The sequence below is a fragment of the Psilocybe cubensis genome, chromosome 2, assembly GCF_017499595.1.
Source record: "Psilocybe cubensis strain MGC-MH-2018 chromosome 2, whole genome shotgun sequence".
Lineage (NCBI taxonomy): Eukaryota > Fungi > Basidiomycota > Agaricomycetes > Agaricales > Agrocybaceae > Psilocybe > Psilocybe cubensis.
The window spans coordinates 891,777-908,281 of NC_063000.1; the positions used below are offsets into that span (position 1 = coordinate 891,777).

Genomic DNA, 16,505 nt, shown 5'->3' on the forward strand with positions numbered 1-16,505 from the left:
CGGGCGGGATGATATGTCATGTGTCAATGGTACTCACATTATGTTGGCCATAATCCCGATCGGGCGGTCGGAGTAGATATCAGCGCGTTTGTCGAGGAGATCGATGCATGCCTTGTACGAGTTAAGGACGACAATGGGGCTTCCAAAAATCTCGAGGTAGATGGCATCCCCTGGATGAAGCAGACAGTGCTGTGAGCGCTGGGATTGATGAGAAGAATGATCAAGCCCTACCGAATTGCTCCTTCCAGCGCTTATAGGTGACCCATCCCTCAGACTCTGGCATGTCTAGCAGGTTTCCAATGATGGGAAGCCTCTTCGGCCCAGGAAGGTATGCTGGTTTCCTGATTTTCGCCACCAACATTCGCAAGCTGTAGATGATCGCCAGACTGACGATGATCTTAAGTGTAGAGTCCATGGCTAGCCGGAGTTGTGCCACACAAAAGATACTTTATGCTGAAAGTGTCCAAGAGTCGACCCTCGCTGAGAGAGAGGGATGAGGTATCGAAATGCATATGTCAAGGGCCATGAATGAGTATTTATACTCCCAAGTTTTATTCCAAGAGAGGCACAGATTCATGACGATATCAAACTGGTCCCAAACCTGGAAGTCACTGGCCCCCGTATTCAAATTTGATCAGAGCGGATCTATCAGCAGCAGTAGTGCAATCCCTATTTAGGAGTGAAGCCAGAGCTCTAAGCCAAAGAACGAGTAGTGGTCCGCCCAGGGTGAGAAACACGATGTCTTTTCTTCGACTCGGTGGCGCTTTTTACCCCATTCCGTTAAACATAGAAATGGGTAAACATCATGTGGATCTACAGATGACTAGTTGTCAGTCAAGCCTACACACAATTGCGCAGAACTGGAGTCATCGTGAGTTGATGTGGTCATGGTGTAGGTGTTGAAAAAAAAAATCAAGAACAGTGAGTTCGGAAACGTCAAGATAAAATTGATCCTCCGATGCTGTGCCTGATCTTGCCGATTGATCGCCGGCGTTATGACGACATTTCACTTCTCCACTTGTTCTCGACGTGTCTTTAACCCCTCCCTGAAGACGTTGTTTGACAAGGTTTCTGCTCCTTATTCCTCCGAGTACAGCTGATGCAGATACGAGGATCTATCGTGATTCGTGATTGCAAGAAATATCTGATTGAAGGGCATGAATGACACATCTAGACATTGAGACAGGACATCGAACAAACCGACTTCTGTCTTTGTCCAGTCATATTCGTACATGCAGCGTCGGGCGTTGGAGATACCTATGCACTTCAGATACGTTTGAGTCTAAGCACAGCACATCAAAAAGGGCTTGTAAGAGATTCCTTGTGTGTTGTTAATTGGCATCTACTAATTAATAGCAGCTAACAACTCGGCTAAATGGCGACTAAGTGCTAACAACAAAGTCATCAAATAAGAACACACTGTAGAATCCTGAACACAAATGAGTTGTTTCATCAATGACATCACCCACAATTCTCCCTACGATTAAACAGTCAGTCGTGGTTTACAACAAATTATACACAGAAATGTACACTGAGATATAATTAAATCATTATGGCAGTCCAGCGTTGAGCAGATGAGATTGTCATGATACATCATTTCAAAATATGTACCGAGTCATACTATATGTCCACATTTGAGAAATAGATGATGAAAGGTCGCTACGTGAAATGGCTGTAGCCTATAACCATACACGCGAGTCAAAAGTTGGTTGCATCATTCGTTGTCCAAAGCGGATCATATGCTTCGGTTAATGTCAACGCTGAAAAAATTCGCTTGCTCGGGGAGCTTGGATTCATCTATGGCTTGATCAAGGGGCAGTGTATGTGATTAATGCAAGATCGGGGATAGGGACCCGCCGGTTATTGTGCCGCCGGAAGCTTGACGACTTAAGCGCCGTCAAGATGTTTGAAAAGCTCGGTCGACCCAAGGTCAATCTTTAAAGAAACTCTCATTGTAAATTTTGCCATACTTTATGCGCGGCTGCCAACTAGAATTTCAAGGTTTTAAGGGGACGGTCGCGAGTGCCGACCGACGTATCAAGGAGCGTTGAAGTTTTAGCGCCGTTCGCCTGAAAACAGCATTTATGATGTACAGTTCAGCGGTACCCGATCACAAATATATATCCCTTGGTATATAGTATTCGAGGTTTAATATCAATCAGTGTCGAAGGCCGTAGTTTAGAGTTGAATGGAATGCCGCAGTTGTGTCCGAGGGCATGCATAAGTTGCAGAGTTACGTCACCCTATCTGAGATTCAATCGGACTTGGTCAATACCCTTCCGCCGGTCCGGCTATTACATAATTAAAGCTTTCGACTCCGAGTGTTTCTTTTCTAGCGAGCAGCTAGTGGCAAGGGCCTTGGTGTTGTTCAACCCAGTCGATTTGCTGTAAATCTTTGATCTAATCAACCTTGTTCATATATTCCCCTCTTACTTGTAATTCGTACAGGCATGCCGATTCATTCTCTAATCTACCTGAGGTCGACAAAATGACATCCTCGGACAGGAGTTACATACGTGCTGGGCCATTGGGAGATGATAAGTAGCATCTGATTCTTAACCATTCAAAACCACACGTTTCTTTCACAACGCACGAATATTTTGACTGGTAATCATCACAGTGGCGAACAGTCACGGCGATAGTGTGGACCGGTAGACATAACACCCTTGCCGGAGCGACGAATCTGGGGAAAAGTTGCTCACAGTGCGCCGTTTCGACATCACAAGCTTATTCACCTTCTCCCATCCAAATAGCACAGCTCACGGTAATTATATCCCAAGAGCGCCAATCCCCCTCTCATTTGCCTTGTTACTCGAGTTTGACTCAACTATTGAACAAGTAATTATCACATGGACCGCGATCCGCTCTCAGGGAAACCTCACTTTCCACCCCCACCAACTCCCATCAAAGGCGAACGCACCGTGAACCCCAGGAGGCGGCTCGCGCCTCTCCAACCTCCTCCTTCGCTCGTTCCGCTACCAGCTACACTCCCACCAGGTCTCTCGAGGAAATGCGCATTCACGTACACGCATACGCTAAGCGTCCACATCCTACCCGCGGCGTACCCGCGTGCTGCGTCGACGCCCGGGAGAATCGAGGTACCGCTCCCAGAGGCGTTTATAGGTCCAAAGGCGAAGGAACAGAGGACGAAAAGGTTGTTCGAGACGGCGCATGGAATGTTGGCAGAGAAGGTGCAGCTTGAGAGTGTGTTTCCAGACCCAAAGCTTAACGCGCGTGTGGGGGAGGTTGGGCTATGGAGTACCGTGTTAAGAATTAGACGGGACGAGAGTGTATCGTTGGGAGAGGGGAAGAAGGGTATTACACTTGTGACTACCCATCCTATTGGGTTCCATAAAGAGGTGCGTGGGGCTCGCGGCTATGTACTGTCTCATGGTTGCTTATCGTAACACTTGCTTTCTTTCGAAATTAAGATATGGGAACCTACGTTTAGACATCTCATAGAAATGACAGAGCTGGCCAACTCATCTATTAGAATCGAAGAACTCTGGTCGCTCGAAGCTGTCAACCACGGCGACGCGGCTCTCATCAACGGCATCCATATACCCAAACTTCGTGCGTGTTCATCTTCAACGTATTTGCTCAATATATTTATTTCTACCTACCAGCGGATCGATCTGACTATGGACGGGACATTGCCAATTTTGTGATCCACCATCTTCCAGACGGGAAAGACGCATTCGGGAAGGATCTTCCACTCCAGCTCACTCGCCTTCCCGAATCCATTGCGACCGAACGAGTGAAACACGGATTCAGAGATCGGAATGTTGTTACGATGGGTCATTCACTTGGTGGGGACGCGACGTATGCTTTACTCCATGAATGGATTGTGATTGTCTCTCTAAGGCTAATATTTCTCTTTTGGTTGCAATCTTGCTAGTGCGTTGTGTGGGATAAGCTACCCTAAACTTTTCCCGGCTATTATATTACTGGAGACGACGCTCTTCCCTGGGTCGAATAACAGATCAAAGCTCAAGCCCGCAATCATCGTCAGCACACTCGGACGGAGATCATCCTGGCCTTCAAGGTATATCCTCTTCCACACTCAATACTACCCTCTGCGCAACCCTTTAAAACAAATCACACAGGGAAGAAGCGAAGAAAGCTCTCCTCAAATCCCCTCTCTTCCAAGCCTTTGATCCAGAGGTCCTAAATGTATATGTTGAGCACGGAACGTACAAAGACGATAAGACTGGCCAGATACACCTCAAATGCCCCCCGGCTTTGGAAGCCAGTGAGTTCGCAGAGCTCCGGACGATGAACGAGGGGTGGGAGCTGCTACCGACCCTTGACGACAATGTAGAGCTGAGATGGATAATGGGAGGCAGAGATGACGCGAGTAACTTGTGCGTGCTAATCATACATGTAATTCACTGCAGACAATGTTAGGCTGACACGGGAATTTGTGGGGTGTGTTAGAGTGGGAGGTATGGAAGTGGCGAGGAAGACAGTTTGGCGGCGATCGAAGAACGCGTCGAATGTGAAGCTTCCTGGGGCCGGTCATCTGGTGTGCAATGTTTCCCGAATGTTGACTTGGTATCGTTGTGCTGAAAATCTGCGTAGCTCGTTCAAGAGAAACCAAAGGATGTTGGTAAGAGAACAGAATATATCGTAGACAAGCTCAGATTGCTAACTGAAAACCAGCGGAAGACATTACCTTGTTCTTGACCCGAAAATTTGGGTCGGGAGAAGATGGCCGCAAGGCGAAGTTGTGAATTAGCTGAGGGTGGCTTCTACAATGAACATGACCATGGAGACCAAAGTACTGACAAATCGATTACCCTGGCGTCATTCACTTGAATTCGCGCACAAGTTACAGGCCGCCGGACTATCCGGACCGAATGCATCCTCGGCGCCTAAATTGTGTTGGGACTTCAAAACTTCGTGCCCATTTACGTTTAAGCTTAGAGTTTCCTGAGAGCCTTGAGAAGGTATGCAATAATATTGAGTGCAATATCAACTATAAATACAATTAAGGAATATACGACTGCCCATTTAGATGATCGGGACCGCCTCGACGGGTTGTAGGAAACTACCTGCTGCCTGATCACGTACAACCTTTGTCAGACGCCACCCTGTACCATCCAAGAGCTCCGCCAAGTGCTTAACAGTTCTCTCCTGCGAGTTAAAGAGTACCAACATCTAACAATTCATCAGTCCATGATGATCATATAATCGTACGGCCTACAGAGCCTGCGTACCGTCAAATCAGCAACGTAAGCTAGCTCGTTTGCAACACCGAAATTTGCCAACAGCGGCATGGGCGCCTCTTTGGGTGAGATTCCGACGATTCTCAGGCTGTTTTCGGTGTCTGTATTGGCATCGGCACTTGGGTCGTGGCATGCAAAGGGGATTACACTGTCGATGAGGATGAGCTTCGTGTCGGGTTGCGCGGCTCGTCTCAGCTGGGAGAGGATCTTAATAGCGTAGGGATCCGACCAGTCGTGCATGATCTGTTTGAGGAGGAACACCGATGCATTTTTGACGGGCTGGGGTGTGAAGAAATCATGCGCTTCATGCCCAATTCAGAGTTCAAATGAATACCCTCCTTTGATGCGTATGTGGATATATTTTGCGAAATCATACCTTGCAGGGTCGCCCGGCCGGACGCTAGAGCGTCCGGCATTTCCTTTTCCCAGAACTATTGGTGAGGAGTTAGCAGATTTCCTATGACGACAATGAGCTTTTTCTGTATACCGGTGTACTCCCTTCTGCGATGACGGTGGGTTGGTCCTGGACAACAATCTTGACATTCGGGATATTCTTCGCCAATACCATCGAGGTAGCACCCACACCGCCTCCAACGTCGACAACGACTGAGTCTTTTGGCAAAGATTCCCAATCATAGGCTGTAAATCGTCAAATGTAACGCACAACATTTCGTCGGCTATGATGAACACACCTTTCAAAATCGCGTCCGCCGATTCGAGCGCTGCTACTCCTTTCATTGCGATATCGAATCTGCGCTGTCGGTACTCCTGATCTGGTTGTGCGAGTGTCTCCCAAAAGGTAGTTTTGACGTCCATTGCGGTGTTGAAGGCTGTTTCGTTTGTCTCGACCGAGTTGGCCGTGACCGGGTTGGACATGTTCTCCCACAGATTCCCTGAAGACTTGTACACCTCATCTAGACTGTTATAGTTTTCAGATTAATGTTTCTTGCTTAGTAAATAGAGTGGAGGATTGATTGTGGATTTGGGTTCTCACTGGTGACCGACGATGGCAGCGAATCCGGGAGTGTTGTCGTGTTTGCTTTCAGGACTAGAATCCAGTTTTGTTAAAACGATGGGGAGCCTATTGTTAAGCAAGAGTGAACTTGCCTAGCAATGATATCATTTACCGCCTTTCCGGTGTCGAGCATGGAGGATATACGGTTGTTGACAAATACATCCGGGAGAACCTCCTTGTAAACATGATGTGTAGCAAGATATCGCAGCAGTCGAGCTGGTTGTGTATGTCAGGTTATTTCAGAGAAAGTGGTCTGTAATTCTTACCAAGCTTCCCACTGTTAAGATTCGCTCTTTTCGCGATATCCTTGACGTGCATTCCCTGATTCTATGTTAGACTTGACATGCTAAATCCTACGAATCTTGTAATATGAATCCAGACCTGTGGACCAGCTTCACGGATTATTTCCGTGACGTTGGCTTCTGCGCAAACTCGAAGGGCAGCTGTTTTGAATTGCTGGAATCATGACCTTTGATTAATTCCGATAGTATCTCCCTGTCACAGAGGGTAAAAATATAAACCTACTCCAGAGACCAAAGTATACAATGCAACAGAGGGTGGCAAAACCATCATCATAAGCTGGTGAGCCGCAGCTGCAATGACTTTCGTCGCCTCCTCAGCCTGAGGATTAGCCCTAAATGCTTCGGAAGCTGGGGAAAATGGATCATCTAAGCTGGGAAATGGCAAATTGCTATCGGAGCACGCTTTTTCTAGTGCAACAACAGAGTTATTGATCAAGCAAGCTAGCTGGGAAAGAGGAGAAGCAGACATAGCGGAACTAAAGATGGCAATTTTCCTCAGCTGAAAGCTGTTCCTTTTTATACTTATATCTCACGGGATGATTACAGAGACTCATCAAAATATGGGATTCTGAGCGCCCTCCTGAAAGATATCTATTTTTGTACTTCAATACATATGCACATGTACGCATGCAACTATAGAGAAAGTCTGGTCTTTGATTTACAAAATGTCGCTGGAAGGTTGGGCAAACATGGTAATTTTTGATTCTAAGTTTAGAACTTCCGGTGGTTAGCTAAATATAACTTGTATCTCGCAATTGGCTCTTCCCCGAGCAGGGTGATGATTCAATGAATCGATCTGATACGCATATTATACAAGTGCTACCACCGTTTGAGATACTTGGAGATGATACAGTTTGACCACAGGCGAAAGGTGGCCGGACTGCAATCTGAGCGAATTTTTTTGCCGTCAATTTTTATTTTGCGCCATAATCCACACAAACCACTGAATAGCTTTCTGAATTCCTTGAAACCATTGGTCAACTTTTCAGCTTCAACATAGATTCCATACCGTATTCATTCCTCAACTTGCATTTGAAGTATCAGCACGCGCAATGTCCTTCAAACCTACCTTTGGTCCTATCCGAAAGGAATTTTTTAATTCCTCGAGGTTGGTGCAGAAAGACCATGATCGCGAGCCTGGAAGCTAGGGAAGAAGGTCACGTTGTGGCGTTTACTAAGAGCTGTGATCACGTGTAATGGTCACGAGTAATTGGTAAGACGCGCTTGTGTTACTCTCCTGAGTCGTCCTCCCCACACCGACGCCAAAATGTTATCCCGACACTGACAAGCTGTGGGATGGCTTGGAGCTGGCTTGGATCATGTGAAAGGACTTTGAGCCTCACCCGGAACTAAGCGAATTGATGTCTTTAAACGAGAAACGTAAGAATATGGCCTGAAACGGAGTACAGAATACGAACAAAACAACATAAATAGGTGTCGAGGAAGCGGATCCTCTTGACGAACTTTGGACCTACTTTTGTCCACAACTTTTGACATTGTCGACGCCGAGCTTCCATGGAGCGGACCCCTTCTGCTAATTGGACGATACAAAGCCGAAATCGATTTCCCCGGATGTGATAGTCATGATAAAACTCGCGTTTCTGATTGGCTGTGATAATGCACGCAGCTTGTTAGTCATGGTCAGGACTCGGGTGGTGCAATATCATGCAGCAGGTGTGCAGCCGTCTGGACTATCGTCAGTATTGCACGGCGAGTGGTTTCTGGAGGTTTGAGGTTGTCTGTGCGCTACTGGTGTCTAAAAATTGGATTCGCCTTGGCTTGGTTAAGCGTTCCGGGAAGTAAGCGCTGAGAGATCGCGACAGAGAACGCCATCGAATATGGAGGAAACTCGCTGGACGGGTATGGAAAAAGATCCGCGAGGACGGTTTGTTGGCGTGACGAGGCGGAGGTTCAAGTTGGCGTGAAATGTTTCGTTTCATTTAACCGCTCCTCTCTCCTTCACCACCACCATCCACCATGTCCTTCAGCGTTTTTCGCGCGTCCTTCCGCAATCCTGCGGCCAACCCTCTTCGCAGGGCTACCCAACTGCCTAAGGCCCAGTTCCGCGTAAAGTTCACCCGCAACTTCTCTACCCCTCCTCCTGCTGCAGAGGCCAAGTCAAACACAGCTCTCTACGCTGGTCTCGGAGCCGCTGCTGCTGGTGGTATCGCATACTACTTCTATGCTACTAACAGTGGCAAGGAGGCTGGAACTGCTGTCAAGTCTGGTGTCCAGGCTGCCAAGGTTTCCGCCAACTTTGTCCCCACCAAGGAGGACTACATCAAGGTGAGTTCGGGCGCCTTTTTCATCATCTCATCCGTCTTTCTTATCAGTTATGTACGTTAGGTGTACAACAGGATCGCTCAGGTCATTGACGAGGCCGGCGAATACGACGGTATGTGGATACCAAGGCTTCCTCATTGACCCGATCTCATCGTCACATTAGATGGCTCCTATGGACCCGTTCTTGTCCGCCTCGCCTGGCACGCGTCTGGAACTTATGACAAGGATACTAAAACCGGTGGCAGGTTAGTTTTTTGCTCCGCTCTGTCTACCCCTAATATACTCATTTTCTTCGATCCTAATAGCAACTACGCGACTATGCGCTTTGAACCTGAATCCCAACATGGTGCTAACGCCGGTCTGAACGTTGCTCGTGATCTCATGGAAAAGGTCAAGCAGGAATTCCCCTGGATTAGCTACGGTGATCTCTGGACTCTTGCTGGTGTTGCTGCAATTCAGGTGAGCACCCTTACCAGATAACGCCTGATAGCTGTGGGAACGTTTTTTTGACTTATCCTTTTTTGCAATGGTAGGAAATGGCTGGCCCCAAGATCCCCTGGCGCCCTGGACGCATTGACGGTTTCGCTGCACAGGCCACCCCCGATGGTCGTCTCCCTGACGCTACCCAAGGCGCTGACCACCTCAGGAACATCTTCCACCGCATGGGGTACGTGTTCATACTTTCTCCCGTAATAAATAAACTCAGAAGTAGAAATTTTGTTTAGATTCAACGATCAGGAAATTGTCGCTCTCTCTGGTGCTCATGCTCTTGGCCGCTGCCACCGTGACCGCTCCGGATTCGAAGGCCCCTGGACGTTCTCCCCTACCACTCTGACTAACGACTACTACAAGCTGCTCTTCGACGAGAAATGGGTGTGGAAACGCTGGGATGGACCTAAGCAGCTCGAGGACAAGAAGACCAAGAGCCTTATGATGTTGCCGTGCGTTTATTCCTTCTCGTGTATTTGAGGAGACTTAAAAATGACTGACTGTTGCTTTTCTATGATATATAGTACCGATTACGTTCTCACTCAGGACAAGGTCTTCAAGAAACAGGCTAAGGCTTACGCTGAGAGCCAGGATCTCTTCTTCAAGGAGTACGTCTATATTCTATTTCTTTTTCTTCCTGTTCCTCGCACAAGCTGACGGTGAAACTCGAATTTATCTAGCTTCTCCGCCGTTGTTTCCCGCCTCTTCGAGCTCGGTGTGCCTTCTTCCCAATGGGTCACTCCCGAGCCCTGGGTCATGCCCACCGTTGAGGAGCAGAAGGAGCAGAAGTAAACGTGCATCACCACCCCTCCGATGCATTTCTACTCGACTCATCTTACCTCGTTTGCCTGACACGCTCATACATCCCGTTAAAAAGAATATCGTAATTGGTTGACCGACTTGCTGACCCGCCCTTTCACTAGAGGTGTTCGGGTTGGGTGGTTTGGTGGTTGGTGTTTTATTATAACATTAGTGATAGATACGGCTATTCTTATTCTACTCCTTCAACTTGATCCCTTTTGTCCATCACCCTCCTACCCTCCTGCATAACTTGCTTTCCGAATTTTCGTTTTTTATCTTCGTTGTTGTTTTAGAGTACCTTTTTGTTTGCTTTGACACTCCTGCTTGTGCTTTTTTGGTGGTGGTGTAGAGAGGGCTGGTGCTGGTTTGATTCTGCATGTGCTAGATGATGGTAGATTCTAGAGTCTAGATGCTAGATGCTAGAGTTGGGCTGGTGTAGATCTTTTAGATTCTGAACTGGTTTAGCTGATTCATACACGCTTTCAGTAGTAACATTTGCTCTGAGAATCTAATGGGTCCACCACTGAATAAGAATACTATTTACTAAAGGAGATAATTGGACAATGGCATGCGTAGTGCAGCGTTCATTGTGTGTGTTAAAACGTCTCAAATGCACTGTGGCGGCTGTGCTTGTTCGCACCGTGCAGTTCATAACTTCATATTCGTCCTGTTAATCTTTCTGAGAATTTTAACGACTAGGAAGTTCCCAAGCCAACATCTTTTTCATCTGATGAAAACTCCGCCGACGTGTGTGCAGATCTCAGGATAGTAAAAATATGCTATTCGTTGGAAAGGACATCATGAAGGAAGGTTTGCATCTATGATCTCCTGACCTATCCTAACATTGAATCCGCCGGCGCTCACCCTTGTATATGGGAATCCCCACGCTGCTGATCACTGCCGTTTCCTGAGCTGATCAATGATTACCCTATTTACCTTTCGCTCCTGTGGTACATGGCCTACACAGTGATAGTGGCTAAATTAAGATCTATGTTCGAAGCAATAATACTTTCTGAAAGAGTTTGATCATCTGAAAGTACTACTATACTTGCGCTTTGAACTAGTTTCAGGACCTCGGCACGGGCCGTGGGTGTAATTATTAATTTGGTTATTTGCTTCGTCAATCAGCGCGACGAGCGCTTAATTCACGACCTTTATCGGCAACTCAAATATGAATCATGGATTGTATCGCTCATTGTATTGACTGTAAGTAGCGATACAGAGTAAATGCATTAAAGCAATAAATTTGACCTTCACATGATAAAAGTAGTGCAACTTATGCATCAATCAGCGCTCGAAGGTGGCGCTGGCATCAACATCACCAAAACTCCATCACAGGAAGTCATTCCAAGTAAAATAAAGACCCGAGCGGTCATATGATGCATAAGAAGATGCGGAGAATGTTAGAAACAAGGGTCCGAGAAATCAAGTAGAAGTGTAGGCGTGTTCTCCATGATGCGATGCCGCTGTTAAAAATAGAGTTCATCTTCAAGGTCAAGGTCTCATGGTAGTGGTAGATGAGAATCATACCTTGGCCTTATGGCCCAAGAATTTGGGAATCACTTTCACATAGACTATTCTTCACGATGTTGTTTTGCATAGAAAAGCAATTCAGACACGTACAAATCTTTGCATCCTTGAGATTCCAATACAACAAACACTGTCGGCTTGTAGAGATCCTGCTTTCAGGGTTTGAAAATGCCCTCAACTCTATCCTCGATTGCTGTTCTAATAAATCGCTCTATCGTTGCGCTAGAGAAAGCATGCTCTGACAGCAAATTGCCGTTTCCCAGCCTTGATGAACCATTTACCCCAGCTTCTGAAGCCTTCAGGACGAATCCAGAGGCTGCGGAGGCAGCAAGGGTAATTGCGGCGGCGGCACACCAACTTATGATGATGGTTCTGCCACCATCTGTCGCATTGTATACTTTGGTCTCCGGTGTGAGTTCGTTTTTGGATGAGCGTATCGTTGATCTAATTGATCGAACGACGTTATGTGAGTGCAGCAACACAAGTCAGCGGTGCTTCGGGTCTGTCTGGAAGCCAATGTCACGGAAATATTGCGTGAGGGTGGAAAGGAGGTCAGGAATTATTGAAAATTGAGAAGTAAATTGGTTTTCATAATTCTGATGTCATTACAGGGAATGCATGTCAAGAAAATTGCGGAAAGAACCAAAGTCAATCACCAAAAACTTGGTACAAACCTAAAATACTAATTGAAATCGTCAACACTCATACCCCATTAGCGCGATGTTTGAGGTACCTGGCCACACATCATGTTTACAAAGAGGTTTCTCCGGATGTCTTTACCAACAATCGCGTATCCTCTATGATGGATACTGGGAAGGCTGTAAAGGACCTCATCGCCAGGTAAGTTCATCGCAGGCTAACATTAAATATTTAAAGTGTCACCAGTGTCCTGACTGTATGATTCAGACCTGAAGAAAAACATGAAAATACCACAGGATTGGCTGCGATTGCCAGCCATCAGTAAGTACGCTACCATTGGCGGAATGGTTTGGTTCACTAAAGGCGCATTGGCTATTATTAGTCTTGATGAGGTATATAAGGCCGCAGGATGCCTTTGGGAGTCAATGTCCGACCCCGCCACCGCCCACTCATTTGAATCGAATGAAACACCATTTAACCTAGGTTTAAATGTCAAAACATCATTTTGGGACACAATTGTGCTACCAGATCCATACTGGCAATACCGTCAACGCAGATTTCATATTGGAATAAAAGGAGCAGGCAGTCTTGAACCGGCAGATGCCATTTTAAAAGGTACGTAGGTAACCAAATCGGTTGAGTGGAGAGACTCTTTGCTGAAATCTGACGATATTATAGCCTTCGATTGGAGATCACTACCTAAAGGCTCCATTGTTGTGGACGTGGGTGGTGGGATTGGCGGTCCTGCGTTGGTGTTGGCAAGAAACGTGCCTGATATTAAAATTGTGATACAAGACACACCTACCGTCATTTCTGAAGGAACCACACCGGTACGAAAAGAGCTTGCTTAAGTGTGCTAAGCGCCTAAAACCCACCTCCGTAGCTCTGGGCAAGGGAATTGCCGGAAGCCCTCGCATCTGGCCGTGTTACCTTGCAAGGTAAATTCGAGTTCTCGAAAACTTAGGTCCAATGAGAGATTCTTACTCTAATCAATGAAAGCCCATGATTTTTTCACTCCCCAACCCATAAAAAATGCATCGGTGTTCTTGCTCAAGCAAATCATGCATGACTGGCCCGACAAATATGCAATCAAAATATTGTCCCAGCTAAGGCAAGCAGCGCGACCAGACACAAGACTAATTATTGTAGATAGCGCTATACCCTTTGCTTGCCATGATCCAAGCGGTGATAAAGGGAAGGGTGTCGTCGGAGCCGTACCCAAAGAGGCGCCCGAGCCGCTTTTGGCAAATTATGGGGTTACTAATGAGATGACTTACTTTGCTGACGTTACGGTATGTAAAATGAAGCATTTTAAACTAGAGAAAGACTCATGCATTGGTTAGATGTTAATAGTGACTAATGCGCAAGAACGAACTGTCAAACACTTAGGAGAATTATTGCAAAGTACTGGTTGGCGAATGACAAAGATTTTCCGTGATCATGAATCGGGCGTCTATCTGCAACCGATCGAGGCGGTGCCAATGGTTCAAATTGCAACCAAAGATACTTCATTTAACCAATGATTAATGAATCCCCGAATTTAACTGAAATAGTCGGACACTCACCAATTACTATGTATATTTCTATATTTATTACCAACTTCAATGGTGCATACACTCACATTGTCTGATGAATGTATTGTAACCAGATATAAAGTAAATAATATATTGCGGTATACTAAAAGTGCAATGTTAGTGGGTGAACAGATAGATCATGCATTATGGTAATAGATATTTGGCCGTTCCATGATAAAAGTGACTCGGTAGCACAGCTTTTGCAATGAATCAGGATGGTTTCACTGGCGGTAAGGAGTATCATTGATTCTCATCACAGAAAAATAGTCCGAGTAAGCCAATAATCAGAAAACATGTGGTGCACACCATGATGCAGATTATTGCAAGGTCTGGAGGAGTCGAATGGAAGTGTAGGCGTGTCCTCCATCATGTCATTTTCCTGCCAAAAATACCAGTCATGGCAGACCATCAAGTCGTTTATTAAAGAATGGGACAACCCATCATACATCATTCCTTAGGTTGCAAAGATTAAATTCTCATGGAGTACTCTTCAAGACTCCTTTATATGCAAAAGCACTAGAAACACATACAGAATTTTAGCATACAGAGATTTATATACCACAGACACTGCCGGTTTGTAGAGATCCAACCTTCTGGGTTCCGCAATGCCCTCAACTCTATCCTCACTTGCTGTTCTGATCAATCGCTCTATCATCACACTGGAAAAAGCATGCTCTGAGAGCAAGTTACCATTCCCTAGCTTCGATGAACCTTTTACCCCAGCTTCTGAGGCCTTCAGGGCGAATCCAGAAGCCGAGGAGGCGGCAAAGGTGATTGCAGCAGCGGCTCACCAGCTTATGATGATGGTTTTGCCACCATCTGTCGCACTGTATACTGCTGTCTCTGGTGTGAGTCGAAATTTTACCGTTAATGGCGTACAGTAAACTTATTATCAACTCGATTGTTCAACAAACATTATGTCCCCAGGAATATAAATCAGCTGCACTTCGGGTCTGTCTGGAAGCCAATGTCACAGAAATATTGCGTGAAGGTGGAAAAGAGGTCAGCAAATCATTGAAAATAAATGTTATACTTGATTGAACCGAATTCAAATCTTTTCTTAGGGAATGCATGTCAAGGAGATTGCGGAGAGGACCAAGGTTAACCACAAAAAACTTGGTATGAGCCCGTAATAGTCGCTGGAATTGTAAAAATTCATATTGTCCATTAGCTCGATGCTTGAGATACCTGGCCACACATCATGTTTACAAGGAGGTTTCTCCAGACGTCTTTACCAACAATCGTGTATCTTCTATGATGGACACTGGGAAGGCTGTAGATGACCTCATAGCTAGGTAAGATTAACATTCAATCTTTGAAGTAAGCATTCACATTTATGAATCAGACCTGAAGAAAAACATGAAAATACCCCAGGTTTGGCTGCGATTGCCAGCCATCAGTAAGCAAGCTACCACTAGCCTCAAGGGTTTTCCACTAAAAACATGATTGGATGTCATTAGTCTTGACGAGGTATACAAGGCAGCAGGATACCTTTGGGAGTCTATGTCCGACCCTGCCACCGCCCACTCGTTCGAATCAAATGAAACGCCATTTAATTTAGGTTTAAATGTCAAAACATCATTCTGGGAAACAATTGCACTGCCAGAGCCGATTTGGCAATTCCGTCAACGCAGGTTCCATATCGGAATGAAAGGAATAGCGGGACTAGAATCGGCAGACGCCATTTTAAAAGGTACGTAGATTATCAAATCGATTGTGCAGAGAAACATCTTGCTAAAGTCCGCCGGACGTTACCATAGCCTTTGATTGGCGATCTTTACCTAAAGAGTCAGTTGTGGTGGACGTTGGTGGTGGAATTGGTGGTTCTTCTTTGGTATTGGCAAAAAACCTCCCGGACATCAAAATTGTGGTACAAGATAAACCCACTGTTCTTGCCGAGGGAGCCACTGCGGTATGCCAATGACAAAGACTTCATTAAACACTCTGACACCTCATAGCTCTGGGAAAGGGAAATGCCGGAAGCCCTTGCATCTGGCCGTGTCACCTTGCAAGGTAAATAATTTGATTTGTTGAATCCGTAGGCCTAATGAAATGCTCACTCTGATCCATAAAGCCCATGACTTCTTTACTCCCCAACCTATAAAGAATGCATCGGTCTTCTTTCTTAAACAAGTTATACATGACTGGCCCGACCCATACGCAACCAAAATCTTGTCCGAACTGAGGAAAGCGGCACGACCAGATACAAGACTGATTATCGTGGATAGCGCCATACCCTTTGCTTGCCATGATCCAAGCGGTGACAAAGGGAAGGGTGTCATCGGAGCCGTACCTAAAGAGGCGCCGGAGCCTCTTTTGGCAAATTACGGAGTCGCCAATGAGCTGACTTACGCTGCTGACGTGACGGTATGTATCGGTGAAACCTCTTGATTTAGAAACGACACTCATCCATTGTTTAGATGCTCATTGTTACTAACGCGCAAGAGCGGACCGTCAAGCATCTAGGAGAATTGTTGCAAAGTACTGGTTGGCGAATGACGAAGATTGTCCGTGATCACGAAACCGGCAGCTTTATGCAACCGGTCGAAGCGGTCCCAATGGTCAAAATACCAGTCGGAGATACTGCAGAATAAGTAATGAGCTACAGACTCTGAAAGAGTCGGACACTCACCAATTACTATGT

The 16,505-nt window shown here is 46.1% G+C and overlaps 4 protein-coding genes across 4 annotated transcripts; 3 read left to right on the top strand and 1 right to left on the bottom strand.

The window, feature by feature from the left end:
• Positions 1-2,849: 2,849 nt before the first annotated feature.
• On the top strand, positions 2,850-4,733 carry JR316_0001786 (Abhydrolase domain-containing protein mpaH; the record flags this gene model as incomplete). The annotated part of the gene is made up of 8 exons (XM_047887586.1): positions 2,850-3,359; positions 3,432-3,573; positions 3,627-3,822; positions 3,899-4,045; positions 4,107-4,364; positions 4,408-4,525; positions 4,582-4,609; positions 4,663-4,733. 8 exons carry the CDS (start codon positions 2,850-2,852, stop codon positions 4,731-4,733), a joined length of 1,470 nt encoding a protein of 489 aa, XP_047752509.1.
• A 280-nt stretch (positions 4,734-5,013) lies between these two features.
• On the bottom strand, positions 5,014-7,014 carry JR316_0001787 (4-O-methyltransferase 1; the record flags this gene model as incomplete). Its single annotated transcript, XM_047887587.1, has 10 exons — positions 5,014-5,160; positions 5,220-5,530; positions 5,605-5,659; positions 5,716-5,867; positions 5,921-6,147; positions 6,223-6,276; positions 6,336-6,459; positions 6,510-6,564; positions 6,625-6,699; positions 6,769-7,014. 10 exons carry the CDS (start codon positions 7,012-7,014, stop codon positions 5,014-5,016), a joined length of 1,446 nt encoding a protein of 481 aa, XP_047752510.1.
• Positions 7,015-8,522: 1,508 nt separating this feature from the next.
• On the top strand, positions 8,523-10,109 carry JR316_0001788 (heme peroxidase; the record flags this gene model as incomplete). Its single annotated transcript, XM_047887588.1, has 8 exons — positions 8,523-8,831; positions 8,892-8,940; positions 8,992-9,073; positions 9,134-9,287; positions 9,362-9,495; positions 9,554-9,769; positions 9,842-9,925; positions 9,998-10,109. 8 exons carry the CDS (start codon positions 8,523-8,525, stop codon positions 10,107-10,109), a joined length of 1,140 nt encoding a protein of 379 aa, XP_047752511.1.
• A 4,357-nt stretch (positions 10,110-14,466) lies between these two features.
• On the top strand, positions 14,467-16,455 carry JR316_0001789 (4-O-methyltransferase 1; the record flags this gene model as incomplete). Its single annotated transcript, XM_047887589.1, has 10 exons — positions 14,467-14,709; positions 14,789-14,863; positions 14,926-14,980; positions 15,033-15,156; positions 15,207-15,260; positions 15,322-15,554; positions 15,622-15,773; positions 15,820-15,874; positions 15,936-16,228; positions 16,282-16,455. 10 exons carry the CDS (start codon positions 14,467-14,469, stop codon positions 16,453-16,455), a joined length of 1,458 nt encoding a protein of 485 aa, XP_047752512.1.
• Positions 16,456-16,505: the final 50 nt, after the last annotated feature.